The sequence below is a fragment of the Lepidothrix coronata genome, unplaced genomic scaffold, assembly GCF_001604755.1.
Source record: "Lepidothrix coronata isolate B3197 unplaced genomic scaffold, Lepidothrix_coronata-1.0 Scaffold51, whole genome shotgun sequence".
Taxonomy (NCBI): Eukaryota; Metazoa; Chordata; class Aves; order Passeriformes; family Pipridae; genus Lepidothrix; species Lepidothrix coronata.
The window spans coordinates 667,155-683,738 of record NW_016690231.1 but is presented as its reverse complement, the minus strand read 5'-3'; the positions used below and the strand labels follow the sequence as shown (position 1 = coordinate 683,738).

Genomic DNA, 16,584 nt, shown 5'->3' with positions numbered 1-16,584 from the left:
CGTTTAATTTTACAACATAATGCAGACCATTGTTTACTTTATTAAAAGAAAAGATCACCTTGGTGATTAGGGGTGTGTTTGAGAAACAGCCATGTTTCTGGCAGCAAGGTTTTGATACTCAAGAGCTTCTATTTCTTCATAGTTCCAGGCTTGAGAACCAGCCCAGAGATGAGGCACTGCCACGTCAGTCAAGACTCAAAACCTTCCAGTGCCAAACAGAAAAGGCAGACTCCTGATCTTGCCTGCCATCATCCTGAGGTGGAAATGAGCTTCTTCCTTGGCAGAGGAATGACTTGCTCAATGTTTTAAAAAAAATATCCAGAAAAATACTAGATCCATAATTCATTACCATCAGTGCAAGCAACAGGGGAAGCTGCTCTGTAGAGAGAGCAGGTGTTTAACACAGCATTGTCTGAGCCTGCTTTGAACAGGGTCAGACAACACTGTGTTAAAAATACCTGTGTGCTGACGGTGCTGCAGCCGGTGAGCCCAGTGAGTCTGGGCTACGCTTTGTCAGTGCAGTCGGCAGGAAATAAAACATCCTCCTGGCATACACACACTGCCTCTACTTCTGTGTTACCACAACAGCACAGAGCAGAGAATGCAAGTGTCCAGAGGGGAACACAGCCAAAAAATTAGCAACAGAGAGGGAAAAAGGAGAAAGGAAGCAGGGCTGTGTTCTCAGTTTAAGCAGTCTGCAGTATTATCTGTTGTGTGCACATGTCATCTACTGTTTGGAAAGAAGACTGTAATGCAGATGAACTGGAGGAGTGGAGAAGAGGATGTGCTCGCTCTGTTCCTAAAACAATGCACTTCTTTAGAGAGCTGGAGATTCCCCTACAGCTCCAACTTAGCATGCATTCCTCATCTTCCTGCAGACAGTTTTTACTGGAGGAGCTTATACTAACCTTAATCACCTTAAAAGACTTGTGTTTTTAAGAGCAGAATTTTGACCTGGAGCCTGACCAACTCCTCTTGTTTTCCTGATGTCAGGTTCAGGTTTTGGAGCTGCCATCCAAGACGTCAGTCTGTACCTTGAAGCCAGAGGTGGGTGCCAAGCTGGGCATGCCCATGTGTCTGAAGTTATGGCAGGTAAGGCAAGAGTGCCTGCTAATTGTGAAATGTTTTCCCTGTGATTCATTTTATATGAAGCACATGAATCTTTCTTCACTTGGATTTTGATTTATTATCAAACCAATCAAGTAATTATACTATTAAAGGGGGGAAAGATTTGTGAACATCCTTAATGTAACTTTCAGAGCTTTCCAAGCTTTAATGGAAGATTTGCAAATGCTCGGGGAAAGCTTTATATCCTTAGGATAGATACACTTTTTGCATCAATCAAGAGGAAAATGAATGACTTACCAAAGCCACTTGTTTGATATGGTTTCTCACTGCATTAAGAATGATGAGAAATGACTGGGTTGCCTGAAAACTGTGATTTTAATGGCAGATTACATTCACTTCAATGCCCTCAGGACGAGGAAGCACTCTATGAACATTTCTATTCCAGACATACAATAGGAACAAAATATTTATGGTGGTACTGACTTTGGGCAAAAAGGTAAATAAAAGCAGTTAGTGAAAAAAAATCATATTTGCAGAATATTTAGCCAATAATGTTTATGGGCTGCCAACAGTGAATGACAAGTAATAGAAAAAGGTGGCAGTAGAGGGAGGGAGGAGTTGAAGTGATTGGCTCTAAATCGCCAAAGAATTGGTGGCAAAGCTGATTCCCATTTAACCCCCTGACCACACACTGTGACAGGTCTGCAGGACCATCCACGCTGATGCCAAATGTGTAGTTCCTGCAGGCTCATCTCAACATTTGTGTTGGTTTCAGGTGAAAACATTCTCAATCATAGTTTGAGGCCTTAATGTCTTCACTCAAAGTCCTGAACCAACTGAAATCTAGAGGAATTCATTTGCTAATGTCAGACAAAAGTAGGAGAGGCCACCGTTCAAGTCCCATGCTGTAATTAAAGACTAGGAAAAAAATAGAAGGAAAATTAAATAGGCTGATTAGACTTTTATTAAACAAAGTTTCTCCTAAAAATGCAGTCAGTGTTCAGTGCTCGATGAAATGAATGGGGCTTTCTGTCTCCTGGACATTTTTTAATAAGATGGAGATAACTGAGGAAATGTTCAGTGTTGAAAATTTTGTTGCCTGTATAAGAAGTCCTCTGTCTTGCCATATTTTCTGCATGCATTAATATTGCTATTCCTCTAGGAAACAGAGCAGGTGCAGAGTCTTAATTTCATGTAGTTTTTAATTTTGTTGCCAGTGGGGATAAAGCAGAGAACTGGGAACTGGGAGAGGTAAATTATTCCATGCAGATTCTGACTCTGAGAACTCACCATAACTTCCTAGACTGCACCAGGCAAGTACAGCTAATCCCTGACAGTCTCACAGCTGTGTCTGCTCTTTTACAAATGTGTGCAACTTGGTTTGAAAGCGTGGGGAGCAGGACACCCTTAAGGGCAAATAATTCCATGTGGGGTACCAGAGTGATGCTCTGCATTCAGTTTGTGGTGGCACTGAAGTGGCCCTCTGAGCAACCCTGTCAGCACAGAAGAGCAGAGCAGGGGCTCAGCCCCTCCTGAGCAGGATCTCTGCACACACCTGGGCTGGGCAGTGCGGACGGACCCGGGGACGGGCACTCCAGGGGTTGCCTGAGAGACTGTTTGGTGTTGGTGAGGGCACAGGGAATGAACAAGTTGGAACAGAGGCTGACAGGGAGAGAGCCCCAGGATGGTCTGAAGGAATTCTGCTGGGGTGGCTGGCCAGGGAGAGCTGGGGCTGCAGGCAGGGACCATCCTGTGTGCCAGGGAGCCAAGGCTGAGCTCAGGGACACAACAGCCAGCGGGAACGAGGGACTGCTCTGCACAGGACAAGGCAACCGAGGCTCAGGGCAGGCTTCCCCTAAGCAATCAAAATGCTTCAAGCTGTTTATTTGGGTCGTTTTGAGCACTTTCTCCCCTATTTTTCTAGGTCTATCCTTAAACATACTAGTTCATTCAGTAAGTTTTTTCTTGTGAAGATTTATATTCTTAAATACAGTGTCCCTTCCGTTTCACACCTTCCTGCTATTACTAATTGGGTGGAGTAGGATTTGCAGGAGTAAGGACAGTCTTCCCTTAAATTTTGTGCTCTCCTCGGGGAAGGCATCATGTTGCGTAACGGTGCAAACAAAATAATTCAACGAGCAGAATACATGTCGAAACTGGAAACGCCGAGTTATTACTTTATATAAACTGTGGCAATTATTCCTGTTGAGTTGACAGCAGATCACCTTTTCTTCCTTCCTTGACACTTATCCAAATGCAACAACAAGATGTTCTGCTTAGGAAGAGCAATGATTTATAATTGAACTTTCCTACTGGAACAGGACACGCACGGTGAGATGTCTCCAGCAGTGTCCGTCACTGGAACTGCGATGAACAGGGCTCTGAGGGGAGCCTGCTGAGCTCTCAGCCTGAGAACTCCCCTGAGCTTTCCAGAGCTTTTATTGCTCAAGTTCATGTACTCACTGAAATATTACACTTCATGTGGTTAGCAAAGTCAGGAAGAAGCAGTGTGGGAGACTTTCATTTCACAGGAGACAGTACTTGGTTTTTAAAATAGACCAGTCTTAGATCTCACTTGCAAATTATTGGTTTTCAAATCTAAGCTGAGATACCCACAACACAAAAAAAATATTTTTGCTTGGCATTTCTGGAAATGCTGAGCACTCACCTGTGTCTCCATCTGCACGAGGGCCCTGAGCTCCATGAGGGCTGTTTGGAGTAGGGAGAGGAGCCAACCCTGCCCCTCCATACCCCATTTCACTGGCTAATGACAGAAGAGCAGCACAAATAATTGTGGAGCTTTTTTATGCTTAAACTCGGGGCTTTTTTTAAACTTAAAAGTACTGTGAAATACTTTGTTTTGCCTTGAAGGTTTTATCATTTGTTAAATATAAATAAAATCTGGAATGTTCATTTAATTCAAATTTTTTAACTTTTCCTTGGTATGAAAAAGCAGATCCAAATACCTGATGAGTTAACATTAATTCACATGTATTTGACATATATTCATTGCTCTGATGTTATATTATTTTAGTAAATCAAAAATTTGACAGAAAAATTGTTCACAGTTCTGGGCACTATGAGAGACCTGCTTTGTGGGCCTTTCTAGCCAGAGCATGCTCCCTACCTTTTCAAAGGAAAAGGGGTCTGAAAAGAAAGAAGGAGGTTCCTGCAAGATCCCAGGTGTGGACAGACCCCTTCAGAAGGATGATGTAGGGGATTTCCTACATTTCCAAGGATTTCCCCTTGGTTCCCTTCTCTTAAGGGGCAACAATTCTTCCCTGCTCAGTGAGATCCTTTCCTCATTCAAACACTCCCCTGGGCTGAATAAGGTGAGGAAGCACGTGAGGCTGTTACCAGACCTGTTTATCTCCCCCCGGGACAAATAAGAAGCAGTGGGAGAACAGTGTGGACCATAAATGAGGCAGTGAGCCTTTGGCCACTGCAGGTTTGTGTCATGGCACTGACAGCCAGCAAGCCTGACCTCAGTCAATAATGTCATACTGGTAAAAATGAATTCTTTATGTCCTTTACCTTTGTTTTGAACTGAATACCAAGTAAACAAATCCTGTGGGAGCAGACAGTGTTTGGAAGGATCTGAACAGCCTATTGGATACATTTCTTAGATGTGCCTACATGAGGTGGCCAGAGTCCCAGTGTCTATTTTGATGTTTCTTCTCCTATTGAAGAAATAACTGGCATTAACAGATACCTCATTTTTAGTTGCTTTTCATTGGGGATTTGCATCTTCACTCTGGTAACCAGTCACTGCTCACGGGATCATTAGTCTTTTGGCTGGAGCAATGATGAATATTTTCCTTAAGTGTGACACGTAATCCAGTAATGTTCCCTTCTTTGAGTTATTTCAGAGGCTTAAATAAATTAGGTGTCTGCCCAGGGTGCCGTGGCCTTTGGCCTGTGACATCATTAATCAAAAGAGCTTTCAATTGGTTACAGTAGGACTGGGGGCCCATTAACCCCTTGGTGCCTCAGTGTTCAGTGTTTTCCTTGGAGCACAGGATCCCCCTGTGTAACCCTGCCCCTGGCAGTGTGGGACTGCAATCCTTGGCATGGCACTTCTGTCAGTGCCCACGGGGGCTGCAGTGCTTGACAGGAACTCCGTTACTCTGCAGAATTTTCTTTAAGAAGTGCAGACAAAGTTCAGACCATGAAGTAAAGCTCCTGAGAACTTCAGGCAGCCTCTTTTCAGGTGTTGCAGAGGGCAATAGTTTGGATTTTCAGAGAGAAATTTTCTCTATCTGTGTGTATATATGTGTGTGTGTACGTTAGATATATATTATATATATAAAATTTAGAATTTAATCTGTAGATATAAACCCCATAAGTTCATAGTACCTAGTACTGCCTTCTGTAAGTGGATGGACTCTCAGGATTTGACATTCACACTCCTAAACACTTTATCACTTCTACTCCAGTCAGCATTTTCATTTATTCTCTTGGTGCTTGGACTGGAACCTACCTCGGGATGGTAATTTTCCTAACAGACTATTTACTTCTCAAACAATTTTACTTTTTCCTTGATCAGCTCAGCTGTGGTTCCCAACCCTTGCTTCTGGCTGGCTATGAAGATGGATCAGTGGTCCTCTGGAATGTGACAATGGGAAAAGTGTTGAGCCAACTCATTTGCCACCAGGAGCCAGTGATGAGCCTCGACTTTGACTCGGAGAGGACCAAGGGGATCTCGGGCTCATCTGAAAAGGTGCTTTGCATCTGGAGCCTCAATGAGCAACAGAACCTCCAGGTCAGCATCACTGGCCCTCTAGTGTCATTTATCCCACTCTGCACTAACGGTTTGATAGACTAAAAAAATATTTAGTCATGAAGAGGAGTTGTTGCAGATCTCTAGCTAATTAATCACAGACTGGTTAGAATGTCTGTGCTATGTGACCAGACTTAGCAAAAGATGGTGAGGATTTAGAAAAAAAAGAAAAAAACCCCTCTCTCACATGTTTCTGGTTTTACCAAAGTTGCAACAGGCACACAGGCCTAGCATTACTCAAGCCATTGCCTCTGTATCTTCATTTATCATGTTAGTAGTATCGAGCTCTCGGAATGCCCTAAACATTATAAATGAGTTACAAAAATGAGAAACAAAGGATTGCTTTTCCAAAGGTTCTGCTTGAATGGCTAGAGCTTTCTTTCCACTGTGGGAAAGACAGAAGTATTCTATGAAATACTTCACAGAAAAAAGAGTAGGAGTAGCCCAAGAGGCACCAAGAGGACAAGAGGCTCAGGCAGCCACCTTCCTTTGGCACCTACGGAGCCCCACAGAGACACAACATCAGGCAGTTGGTGCACAAGTTTGTGCCCAGTGACACACCTGGAGAGGCTGGTTTAGGAGGAGACACCAGTTCAGTGGATGGCCATAAACACTGCTGGTATCTAGACAACCTTAGCAGGTGATCCAGCAGTGCCAAGGGGGAAGCGGGATTTACCCAGGTGTGGAAATGAAGCGCATAAATAAAGGCTCATGAACATTAAAACTGCCAAAGCATCCCTCTTTAAAGTGGCAGTTGTCCCATGAACAAGGGGAAGGACCCTGTGTGCCCCACACCATCCTGGAGAAGAGAGCTGTGGATGCACCAGTTCATGGGAGAACAGTAATGGCTGTTCCAGCCACGTTGCAGCTTTTATGGAGATTTTTGTAGGTAATGCAGCAAGTTAGTGCTGTTTTCTGAATGGTGCTACAGGAAAAAAAGCACATGCTGGGCCATCCAGCATTGACTCGTCACCAAGGGGTCACTACAAAGGTGTGGAATCTGCAAGGCATCCCCACAGAGCCAGCTGCTGGGGCAGAGCGTGTGGGACAGTGTGGGGACACGGCCCCGGCCCAGCAGGGTCTGAGCTGCACTGAACCTGCAGCACAGCAGGGAATGGGGCACTGGAACAGGCAGGGAAGGTGTTCTGAGACACAAGGCTGGGGCACAGTTGCCATGGTTTGGGTTTGTTGGGTTTTTTGGTGATCTCTGCCCAGCCTTTCTGCCACTGCTGTCACCATCTGCACGTGGTGTCCTTAGCTCAGGGAAGGGGAAGGAAGGTGAGCAATCCCAGTAAGAAGCTTGGTATTGAGACTAGTTCTCTAAGGCGAAGGTGTCAGGAATCTGACACCAAGACAGCCTTCTTAAAGCTTCAAATACTCTGGTGCTGGAGAGGAGGTCGTTCCTTCATATTAATTATAGCATAACTTTTTCCTAATTCAAAGGAAATATTGTTCTTCACAGCACATTCCAGTTATGAGTTAACCCTAATGGAGGGCTACAGGTACAACTCATGGGAAAAGCAGTTGTTCACCTGAAATGTTCCAGGTATTGTTTTTCATCAGGTATTCACATTCCCAGGAGATGCAGGTTTAGCTACACCCTCAGCAGCTCACACAGAGATAGTAGCTTTTCTCAGACGAAATTTAAATGTCAAGTATTATAAGCTCCAAGCAATGTTCCTGTGCTCCATGCGAGTATGAATGCCCTAATAAAATGCATCTTTCATAGGAGAACTAGAGATTGTCAAGGACATAGATTAAGTTTTTTTCCACTATTGCATTAATAATATAAACCAGATGGGGATTTTTTTCCCTGACATTCCAGGTACCTGAGGTAATGGTAGACGTTGGAAAGCCACTCAGTGGCACATTATTTTTATTCTAAGAGGTTTTAATAAGTGAACGCGGGGCAGAGCTATCTGCCGGTGCAGAAATAATGATGCAATGATGGTGCTCAGCTCTGTTTGAAGTGGCAATGTTCCAGTGTGTCAATGAGGAGATGATGAAGGTAACTGCACAGTTTATTGCTATGGGGAAAGTTTGGGGTATTGTCTTCTACAGGAAAGTTGCTGAAATCATCACTGTCAGCAAATGCCGGCATTGGTTATGAGCCTTCTGATTTGGAGGAGATAGTGTAATTATGTGATGATGTTTGTGGTAGAATGTAGGAGGTAAACAGCTTCTGCAGGTGAATAAACAAAGCAGAACTAAGAAATCTGATAACCACAGAAGCTCCTTTATATATGACAAGAAAAAAAGTTCTATAAGATGTAACGTAAGTTTTGTTAGTTTGGTTGCTGAGGCTTTTCCCCCCAAACACTAAAGCTTAGGCTGCTGCTATTTGGCTATTTTTCTAATAAGCAGAGGGCTTAAAGACATGCTTTGGGTGTAGATGCAGGTGTCCTTGGGCATGACTGGCTGAAAGCAGCTCACCTGTTTTTACCTCTTTGTTTTCTTAATTACAAGCTGGTTTTCTGGTTAGGGAGTGATGTTGGTATGCGTTAGACTACTGTAGTTAGGGACTTAGTGTAGTAAGTCCCTGGATGGCACAAATGCTGGCACTAGGATTTCACCTGGCTGCATATACCTTGAGCAAGGTGTTGCTTTGCTCCTGTGTTTGCAGATCATGCACAAATGCCCCCTGTTCCTCCTGCTGCACAGCCACAGGCAGGGCCATGCCAGGCTCCGTTCAAGCCGTGGCTTGCTGAGTGCTGTGTCTCCCTGGTGCTCTGTGGATCGTGCCCAGGAACTGCCAGGAAGGATGGCAGCACCACACCTGGGCCTGGCTGCAGCCATTAGCCAACAATCCCAGAGCAAGGCCCAGCTGGCACTGCCAGGCTGGTGAGGGAAGGAACAAATCCTTCCTTCCCAGGACACTTAGGCCCACAGAAATTCCACTGAGGCCGTGCTGCATGAGCCTAACCTGGGGGGCTTGGAACACAAGCACTAACCAAACACAGGTTTGACAGTGGCAGCCCCACAAAAAGGCCCACATACAGCCTCCTGCTGCTCATTAGGCTTGAGCAAAACTTGCTGTCCTCTTCTGAATTGGTTGGAGACACATTCTTCAGGTTCTCTTTAAAAGAGGAATGTGTGGAGCAAGTAAGAAGCATGTCAAGTTTCATTTAGCCTTTTTTCTCATCAAACTGCACACTTCTGTTTGAGTATGTAGGTAGGGCAGTTGTTACACAGTTGAAAAATAATTGCTTATGGCTTTGTGTCTGTAAGATTCCAGATATGTTCAACTGCATCTGAAACTAACTTTGACCAACATTTCTGGAGTTTTCTATGCCCAGTGTAAAGGTTAAAGTTATCTGCAGTTAATTTGTTCTCTGTAATCCTGTACTAACTGTGTATTGTGGAATGTCCTTCAAGGGGGAAAGCTGCTCCCATGGAATGTGCTTGTCAATCCCTTCCCACCTGAGACAAACAGCAAACACCAACAGTGTATTAAAACAGGCACTGGAGGATATTGGGCTTTAGCACAAGACAGCTCCAGACTCGGGCTTAAGTAGACAGACAGTGACAAAACAAACACATCGTTTCCACCTGTGCTGATAAATAACTGTGGTTCTGGGCCAGGGTCACACCACAGGTGCCTTTGCCACTGTGACAAGAGCTGGGCTGTTCCAACACACACACACGGGTGCACATTCTGTGTGTGTCTCAGAGCCAGTGCTCACTGATACAAGTTACCTGAGGGGAGAGCAGCAAACGTATTATATTAAGCTTTTTTTCTGTGCTTCAAGAGAAACTTGTGTCAGTGAAGTGAAAACTTTTCTTTCCAAGGGCTAAGTCCTCTGCAGCCCCAGTGCCTCCTGAAGGAAGCCCAGTGCCTTCCAGTGTAATTGTGCCCCTCAGAAACTTGTTCCCCAGTAGACTCCAAACAGCAACAAAAGGCTCCCAAGATTGAAATCAATAACTTGGTCCTAATCCCCTTCTTGGAATTTGGTGTAAATAAAAGTCTCTTGAGGAGTACTAGAAATACAGATTTCCTGACACTGTAACCCAATTCCTGGAAACATTCCTTTCTCAAGACTGAGGTAGATGCTATAACAGCTTATTGGGGGTTTTCTGGGGGGCCACAGTAGTAGAAATGAGTAGCAGGTACTCATCAGCTCCAAATCTCAGCCTGGGAATATTGCAGAAGCAGGGAAAATATATGGCCTTATCTCTGAACATTGCAGCTCATGCAAGAATAGCTGGAAGAAAAGGGCACAGCTGTGTAGTCTGGTGCTCAAAACCTTGACTCAGAGCTTTACTTCAGACAGAATATAAATTTCAATGCAAAATAAACTAAAAACATAAAGGGTTTATTTTTAGACAATGGTGCTGGAGGTGGGAAGGCTCAAGGTAAAGGTGTTTTCCATCTCTGTCTACAGTTGTTCTCCCTAAACACCATCCCCCCGTGGTGAAAAGCTCCACACTGTGTGTGACACGGGTGTGTATGGGTGGGCACTACACCTGCTAAGGTGCCAAAAGGTTCTTTCTCTTCTGTTTTGAACAATTGGAACTCAGCTGTGACTTTTTCACCCAGGTTTACAAAACACATGAACTTGTCAACGCTGGCATATCTGACATCACCATCCGTCCAGACAAGAAGATTTTAGCAACAGCAGGGTGGGATCATCGCATCAGGATCTTTGGCTGGAAAAAACTGAAGCCCTTAGCAGTGCTGGACTATCACACAGCAACTGTCCACTGTGTGTCCTTCTCGGACCACAGGAACCCCCGTGAGAGGCTGCTGGCAGCCGGCTCCAAGGACCAGCGCATCAGCCTCTGGTCACTGTACACCCAGAGCTGACACTGCACCAGCGGGGACTGGGGCAGCACTCCTGACACTGGAACTCAAACCTGCATGGAGGGACCTCAGAGCATCTGTCTCCAGGCTGAAGTGAGAGTCCCAGGTTAATTCATAATGCTGCCTGTTTAAGCTGCAAATTTTGTTTTCCAGAGAAGGACTTTTAAAATCCATAACAAGCAGAAAAAGGCCAGTCACAAACAAAGACACGGAACCAAGTTGCTTTGGGTTCTGCTACAGGTTTTGCAACAGCTTTTCTTTGGCAGGTTGCTGAAATAACTTGTGCCATTATCTCTTGTGAAAAAGGACTGGAATCCCTCAAACTGTGGTGGGGGCAGAGTACATCTGTTTGTAAGCCATTTATGTAACCAAGAATTTGAATCAGTGCAAAATATCACTCTTTCTTGAAAATTTATACCCATTAAACCACCTCCAGTGGTTTCTCATTGTCAGTTACTTTTTCTTCCCTGTAACTGAAAGGCTATCAGAACAACCTTGATTTGTTCACACTTCTGTCAAGTTTCTAACTTAAACCAACAGCCAGGAATGTGACTAGGGACGGCCTTTGGCACTTATGAATTTCATTATGTCTCCTGTCACCTCAAGCCTCACAATTAATCACAAGAAAGAAGGGGAAAAATCTTCCCCTGCACTGCACTGCAAAGCTTTGCAAAGCCCTTTCCAGAGCAGTGCTAAATCCTTCCCATAGACCGACGAGCTGAAGGATTTGAACTCAGCAATCCAATTAGCACCCTTCTCCTTGGAGAGTTCGGGGTAGGTTTCAGCATGGCAAGTCTGAGATTCAGCCACACAGCTCTCATTAACATGTAGGGGAAGTGGTGGGGTAAATCCCTACCCACACGGTGCAAATGGCTCCGTTAACTTGTCATCTCTAGGGTTGTGGAAGCTAAAGTTCATTCATGGAGGGTTTTTTGTTTGACTCATGAAGCAGCATTTGCATTCTTCTGAGGCATTTTAGACACCCCCCCCCCGTGTGTTCAGAGCCACAGTACTGCTGGATTGGGTCACAAAGCTGCAGTGGCAACTGTGTCCAGGCTGGGCACTGTTGATACTTATTGGAAATAATTGTTTCTGCACTATAAAGACCTGGAAATCAAAGAAAAAGGCACCAAAAGTGCAGTGAACAGCAACATCAAAGACTTTAGAAATTATTTCAGGACAAACACACATGGAAATTAAGGTCTGGGTCTGTTACCCAGCTGTGCTTTGCAGGCAGAGAATACTGCTGGACTGAAAGCCTTAAGCACCCAGCCTGGTGTTCTTTCCATTAAAACAGAATCAGGATACTGTTGCCAGGCTTTTCTAAATAAAATGTGGCCTTACACATTTTGGAGTGTAATGACAGTTTAAATAATGCATTTCTTTGATTATTTCTTTACTATTCAGTAGCTGCATGGAGGATCACATTGCAGTTGAAAGTTAAAGCCTAATTTTGAGTGATCCCAAGTCAAGGGGAGGTGATGGTGTTCATTACATCTACCAGACAGAGTTGCACAAATGCTCCACCTCCACCCCTCATCCCCTCCCACACGGAGGAGGAGCTGCTCCCACTGCACACGCGGCTCCAGCCTATGGAATGAGGGGCCATCTCCACAAAGCTGCTGCTGGAAGAGACCTTTCCTTTTGTTCTTTTCCCCCTTTCTTAAATAAGTCAGAACTGACAAAGAAACAATGCAGTGAATAACTAGAGAAAGCACTGCTGAGTGTGGTCCAGGGACCCGTCCCAGGGAGTTGGCAAAGCTCCCACGGGGCTGTCCTGTCAGGACACACCACACTGGCCTGGGGGGGCCAGGGGGTGCAAGAGTTCCTGTCCAGCCTGCACTGCTGGGCAATGCCCAGTGCCTGCAGGGTTACTGCTCATCCAGCAGGAAAGGAGTCTGGGGCTCGCCCACCTTGGGCAATGGTTACTGCAGGAAATGAGAAGAGCCTGGTCCTGGCAGAGCAGTAGTTCATCCTTTGGACAGGAAGGCTCTGTGCCACAGAGCGCATGAGAACGTGGGGAAGGTGGTTTCCAGACCGACTGATGCAAACCTGCAGCACTTGGGGCAGCTCCACGCTCAGCACACCCTTGTTCTGAGTGCCAGTGAGGAGCACCTGATGCTCCAGGGACACTGAGGTGCCAAGGCGTGGCTCCTGCTCCTGGCACGGCTGGCTCACCGCCACCCCTGCAGCTCGAGCCCTCGGGCCCCAGAGCAGAGACCTCTGCACCTTACAGCCACTCAGCCAACAACTGCTGATCAAACACTGCACTGGCACAGCGGCAGCCCCCTGGCAAGAAAGGATTAATACCCCGTGCCTCAATAGAAGCACTATTAGATCAGAGCCTGAAAGCCAGGAATTCTGGAGTATACTATTTTCCCTAAAAAATGCCATTTACTGTCAATGTCTGTGTCTAAAGTCATTGTGGAGACTCATAAGGGATGTTTAGATTTACAAATAGGTCCTTTGGAAAATACTCTTAAAGATGAGTATGTGCTGCCACATCTAACACTGCCTTTTGCTGGGAGTTAAATATTTATATTTGTCTGATTAGGTAGAGTTAAAAATAAACTTAGTCATGCAAGTACAAATTGAAAATGAGGGCATGAACTGCATCTCACTACCAGGCAGACACAGAGGTAAAGAATTTCATCAGCTTCAAGAGGAAGGACACAGGTTGCAGAGCTGCTTGCAAGAACAGACCCATCCTATACTTCCCATTACCAAAGCACTATCCAGCTCATACTTTTGCACAATACAGTTAATTCATTAACACTTTACATCACTAGTGATTTTATTTAAACACCCAATAAACAGATTTCTCTTTCACATTATAGTTTCCTTGAAATGAGCAACCAGACTACATTAGTTTGATTTAGAGTTGAGCCTAAATACCATTGTTGGATTGTGAATTAGTCTTCTAAAATTTTATATCCTTAAGGAACTAACCTGGACTTCCCCAAAGAAGAATGATTTCCAACAGGAAGGACAGTCTATATTGCTATAGACTGTAAAACACAGTTGTCTGAGTATAATTGTAAAATACAGTTGTCTGATTGCATCTATTAAAGTAACAACTTTTTTAATTAAAAAAAATAATTTACAGCTCATTACAATTGTGCCATGAGCATGGTTATCACCCGAGATTTCAGCTGACTTGCTTAGCAGGAAGGCTGTGAGTGAAGAGCCACCTTAAGCTGCTGGAGTGAGTTCTGGAATCTCACCTGCCAGTAAGGAACAGGGCTAGCCTGTACCTGGTCTAAAGGATTCAGGAGTGAAGGTGATGACAGCTAAATTATTACAAAAGGCTTCCTCCCAAGAATCACTGTCTTTGGCACTGTGAGAGGAAGAAAGCAACCAGCATTCGTAAACTAACAGAAATAAATCCCAAACACCAGCATTTGTACAGCCATTACATGGAATATTTATCACCACTGGAATGAATGGTGATCTCTGACCCTCTAACATTATTTGCAAATGAACCCATTAGTTAAACCCCTTTCTCTTATCAGTACATGAGCCATAAAGCATTGCAGTCCTAAGTGTAGATGAGCAAGGAAAGAGGAGATTAATTGTATTTGTAGTAATGAGTGAAAAAGGAAGCAGGCTGGGGACCTGCAATGAGACAGTTGTTAAATTTAGCCTTATGCAATGCAATTGCTTCAGCAAGCCAATAAATTATTCTCTGCAGCTTGACTTGGATTGTTGCAAAGGTTTGAGTTTAAAAGAGCAGATTTTTATAGTTAAGTTAATACTGGTTTCTGGACTGCTTTTTGTTTTTAGCACGTTTAAGATGCATCTACAAAGCCAACTTACAAATTAATAAATCTTCCCTTTAATTCAGTCTGCCAAGAACAAAGATAGAACACTGACTACTGCAGGAGCCATGTTAGTGATGTAAACCAAAGGAGTGGGGATTAACCAAGGATTACCGAGCGCTAAATCAATGTGTTTCCTTTTCTGGCTGTGTGTCTGTGGTGTGGATCATTACTTAAAACATGGCACAGGACTGCCTGGATGATACCAGACACTGTTCCAGCAGTGCTGGGACACACACACAGCTGGATGTGGAAGCACCACCACTGTGCTCCCAAGGCAGTGACAGCGCTGACTAAAGCAGAAGGCACGGGGGGTTCTGTTGCTCTCCAGTATCCTGAAATTCCAGCCTGGGTCCCCCTACTACAGTAGTTTTTCCAAGTAAACTGGACTGTGTTTATCCATGTCCTACTCTTCTGGGGCATGCTGGAGGGTTCCTTTATAACATGAAGAAAACTATCCAGAATTAAGATCATACTGGGGGATTTTGGCAGCTGTCACAGTATTAAATTAAATGAAAACATAATGAAAACATAATCTCTTAGCTGTGAATGTTTTGCTCACCTGATTATTGGTATGAACAATATCTGTATGTCCTGTCAGCAGTGCTATGCACTGCTTTATTCTGACTTACCTCAGAGGAATTTAATTTGCAGTTTGGTATTAGAAGAGGAGGAGAAAGGGGAATGAGGGTGTAAATCAAAACAAAGAAGCAACCCGTCCCTCTGAGTTCAGTGATATGAAGATTCTGGAAAGCACAAAGGGCCTTGGAGCAAACCACCTCCAGCAGTGGCCAGATTCCTAATGGGAAAAAGACAAGGATGGCAGGAATAGTGGAACCCTACAGTGATAGGTCTGTCTTTTGAAACTTGTACACCAGCTCATTTCAGTTTCAGAAGTATTTGCTTTTAATTCTCCAGCATCCTTTTTAAAGGTGTTGGAACATAGGAAATCCTCTAAAACACAGCCTACACCTCTAAATAAGGCTGTGTTCACCCAGAGGAGTGTGGACTTATTTCTCTGCTATGAAGAGTCATAACACCAGAGGCTGCAATGCCACAGGGGACAGCACTGGGAGGGACTGAGGTCCTGAAGCAGCCACATGCACTGCAGAACCATCCCAGAGCAGTATTAACTATCTTCTTACAGAAGAGTGACATGACAGTGAAAAAAAAATTAATTCTAGCAATTATATGTTGCAAATTGAAGTTCTAATAATAAAAAAAAAAAGGGAAGAAAAAAAGCTGTTACATTACACTGAGATTACAGCTAGATGCTGTTTTCTCCTAGTTTTTATTCCCAGGATACATAAATGAGGGCAGTGAAAAGCTATAGAAACCCTTTGGTGCTTTCTGGACAGCAATGAGCTCCCTTTCCTGCCAGCAGCAGGGTTGACTGATCCAGACTATGTCCAGATCAGGGAACCTAGGGAGGATGCTAAAATGCTGGCTGTTATTCCGCTCCATAGCTCTGGCATCCCATGCAAGCCAAAGTACATTTTCCAGGCACCCACTGCTTGCTATAAACACATCCTGGCCCAGGTAAGAAGAAAGCGGGTGTGCTGGGCCTATGGAATAACTTTAAACATGGCAGAGAATGTGGCCATGGCATTTGTCCTGATGGGAATTCCAAACCTGCCGATACGAGATCCCAGTGATTCATGGATGCATTGTCTCTGTGAAGGAAAAGGGTCCGGGCTGCTCTCACCAGAACACTGAGGGTAAGAATTGTCTGCTCAGATGGTTTTGCCTCAGATATTTTGATGGCATGCAGACCTGGCATCCTGCTAAATTGAGACATTGAGTCTTTATAGTTTTATCTCTTGAGCCCATCTGGTTTGAAGCAGTTGACAACAAGCAGGAAAGGGAACAGAATGAAAGACTCACTTTATGTTTGCTGAAATAAAAGCAATGTGTAAGGCAGTGCTCAGTGAGGGGCCGCTGCACTCACCCCTCACCACCCTGTGCCCTGCTCAGAGGGTTGGGACAGGACAGCTCTGCTGCAGCCCCTGCCCTCCCTCCCTCGGGGCAGCTCACCCCACAGCCCTGCTCTGCTGGGGCAGCTCACCCCACAGCCCTGCTCTGCTGGGGCAGCTCACCCCACAGCCCTGCTCTGCTGG

The 16,584-nt window shown here is 44.8% G+C and overlaps 1 protein-coding gene across 3 annotated transcripts in view; it reads left to right on the top strand.

Annotated features, from left to right (window-relative positions):
* GNB1L (G protein subunit beta 1 like) overlaps positions 1–16,466 on the top strand; it is a 45,885-nt gene extending 29,419 nt beyond the window's left edge. For all 3 annotated transcript variants that reach the window (XM_017815602.1, XM_017815603.1, XM_017815601.1), the window contains exons 5-7: positions 994–1,092; positions 5,615–5,830; positions 10,386–16,466. In XM_017815602.1, the coding sequence (XP_017671091.1) occupies positions 994–1,092; positions 5,615–5,830; positions 10,386–10,652 (582 nt within the window). In that variant the 3' untranslated portion in view covers positions 10,653–16,466. The remainder of the gene's footprint in view (positions 1–993; positions 1,093–5,614; positions 5,831–10,385) is intronic.
* Positions 16,467–16,584: the final 118 nt, after the last annotated feature.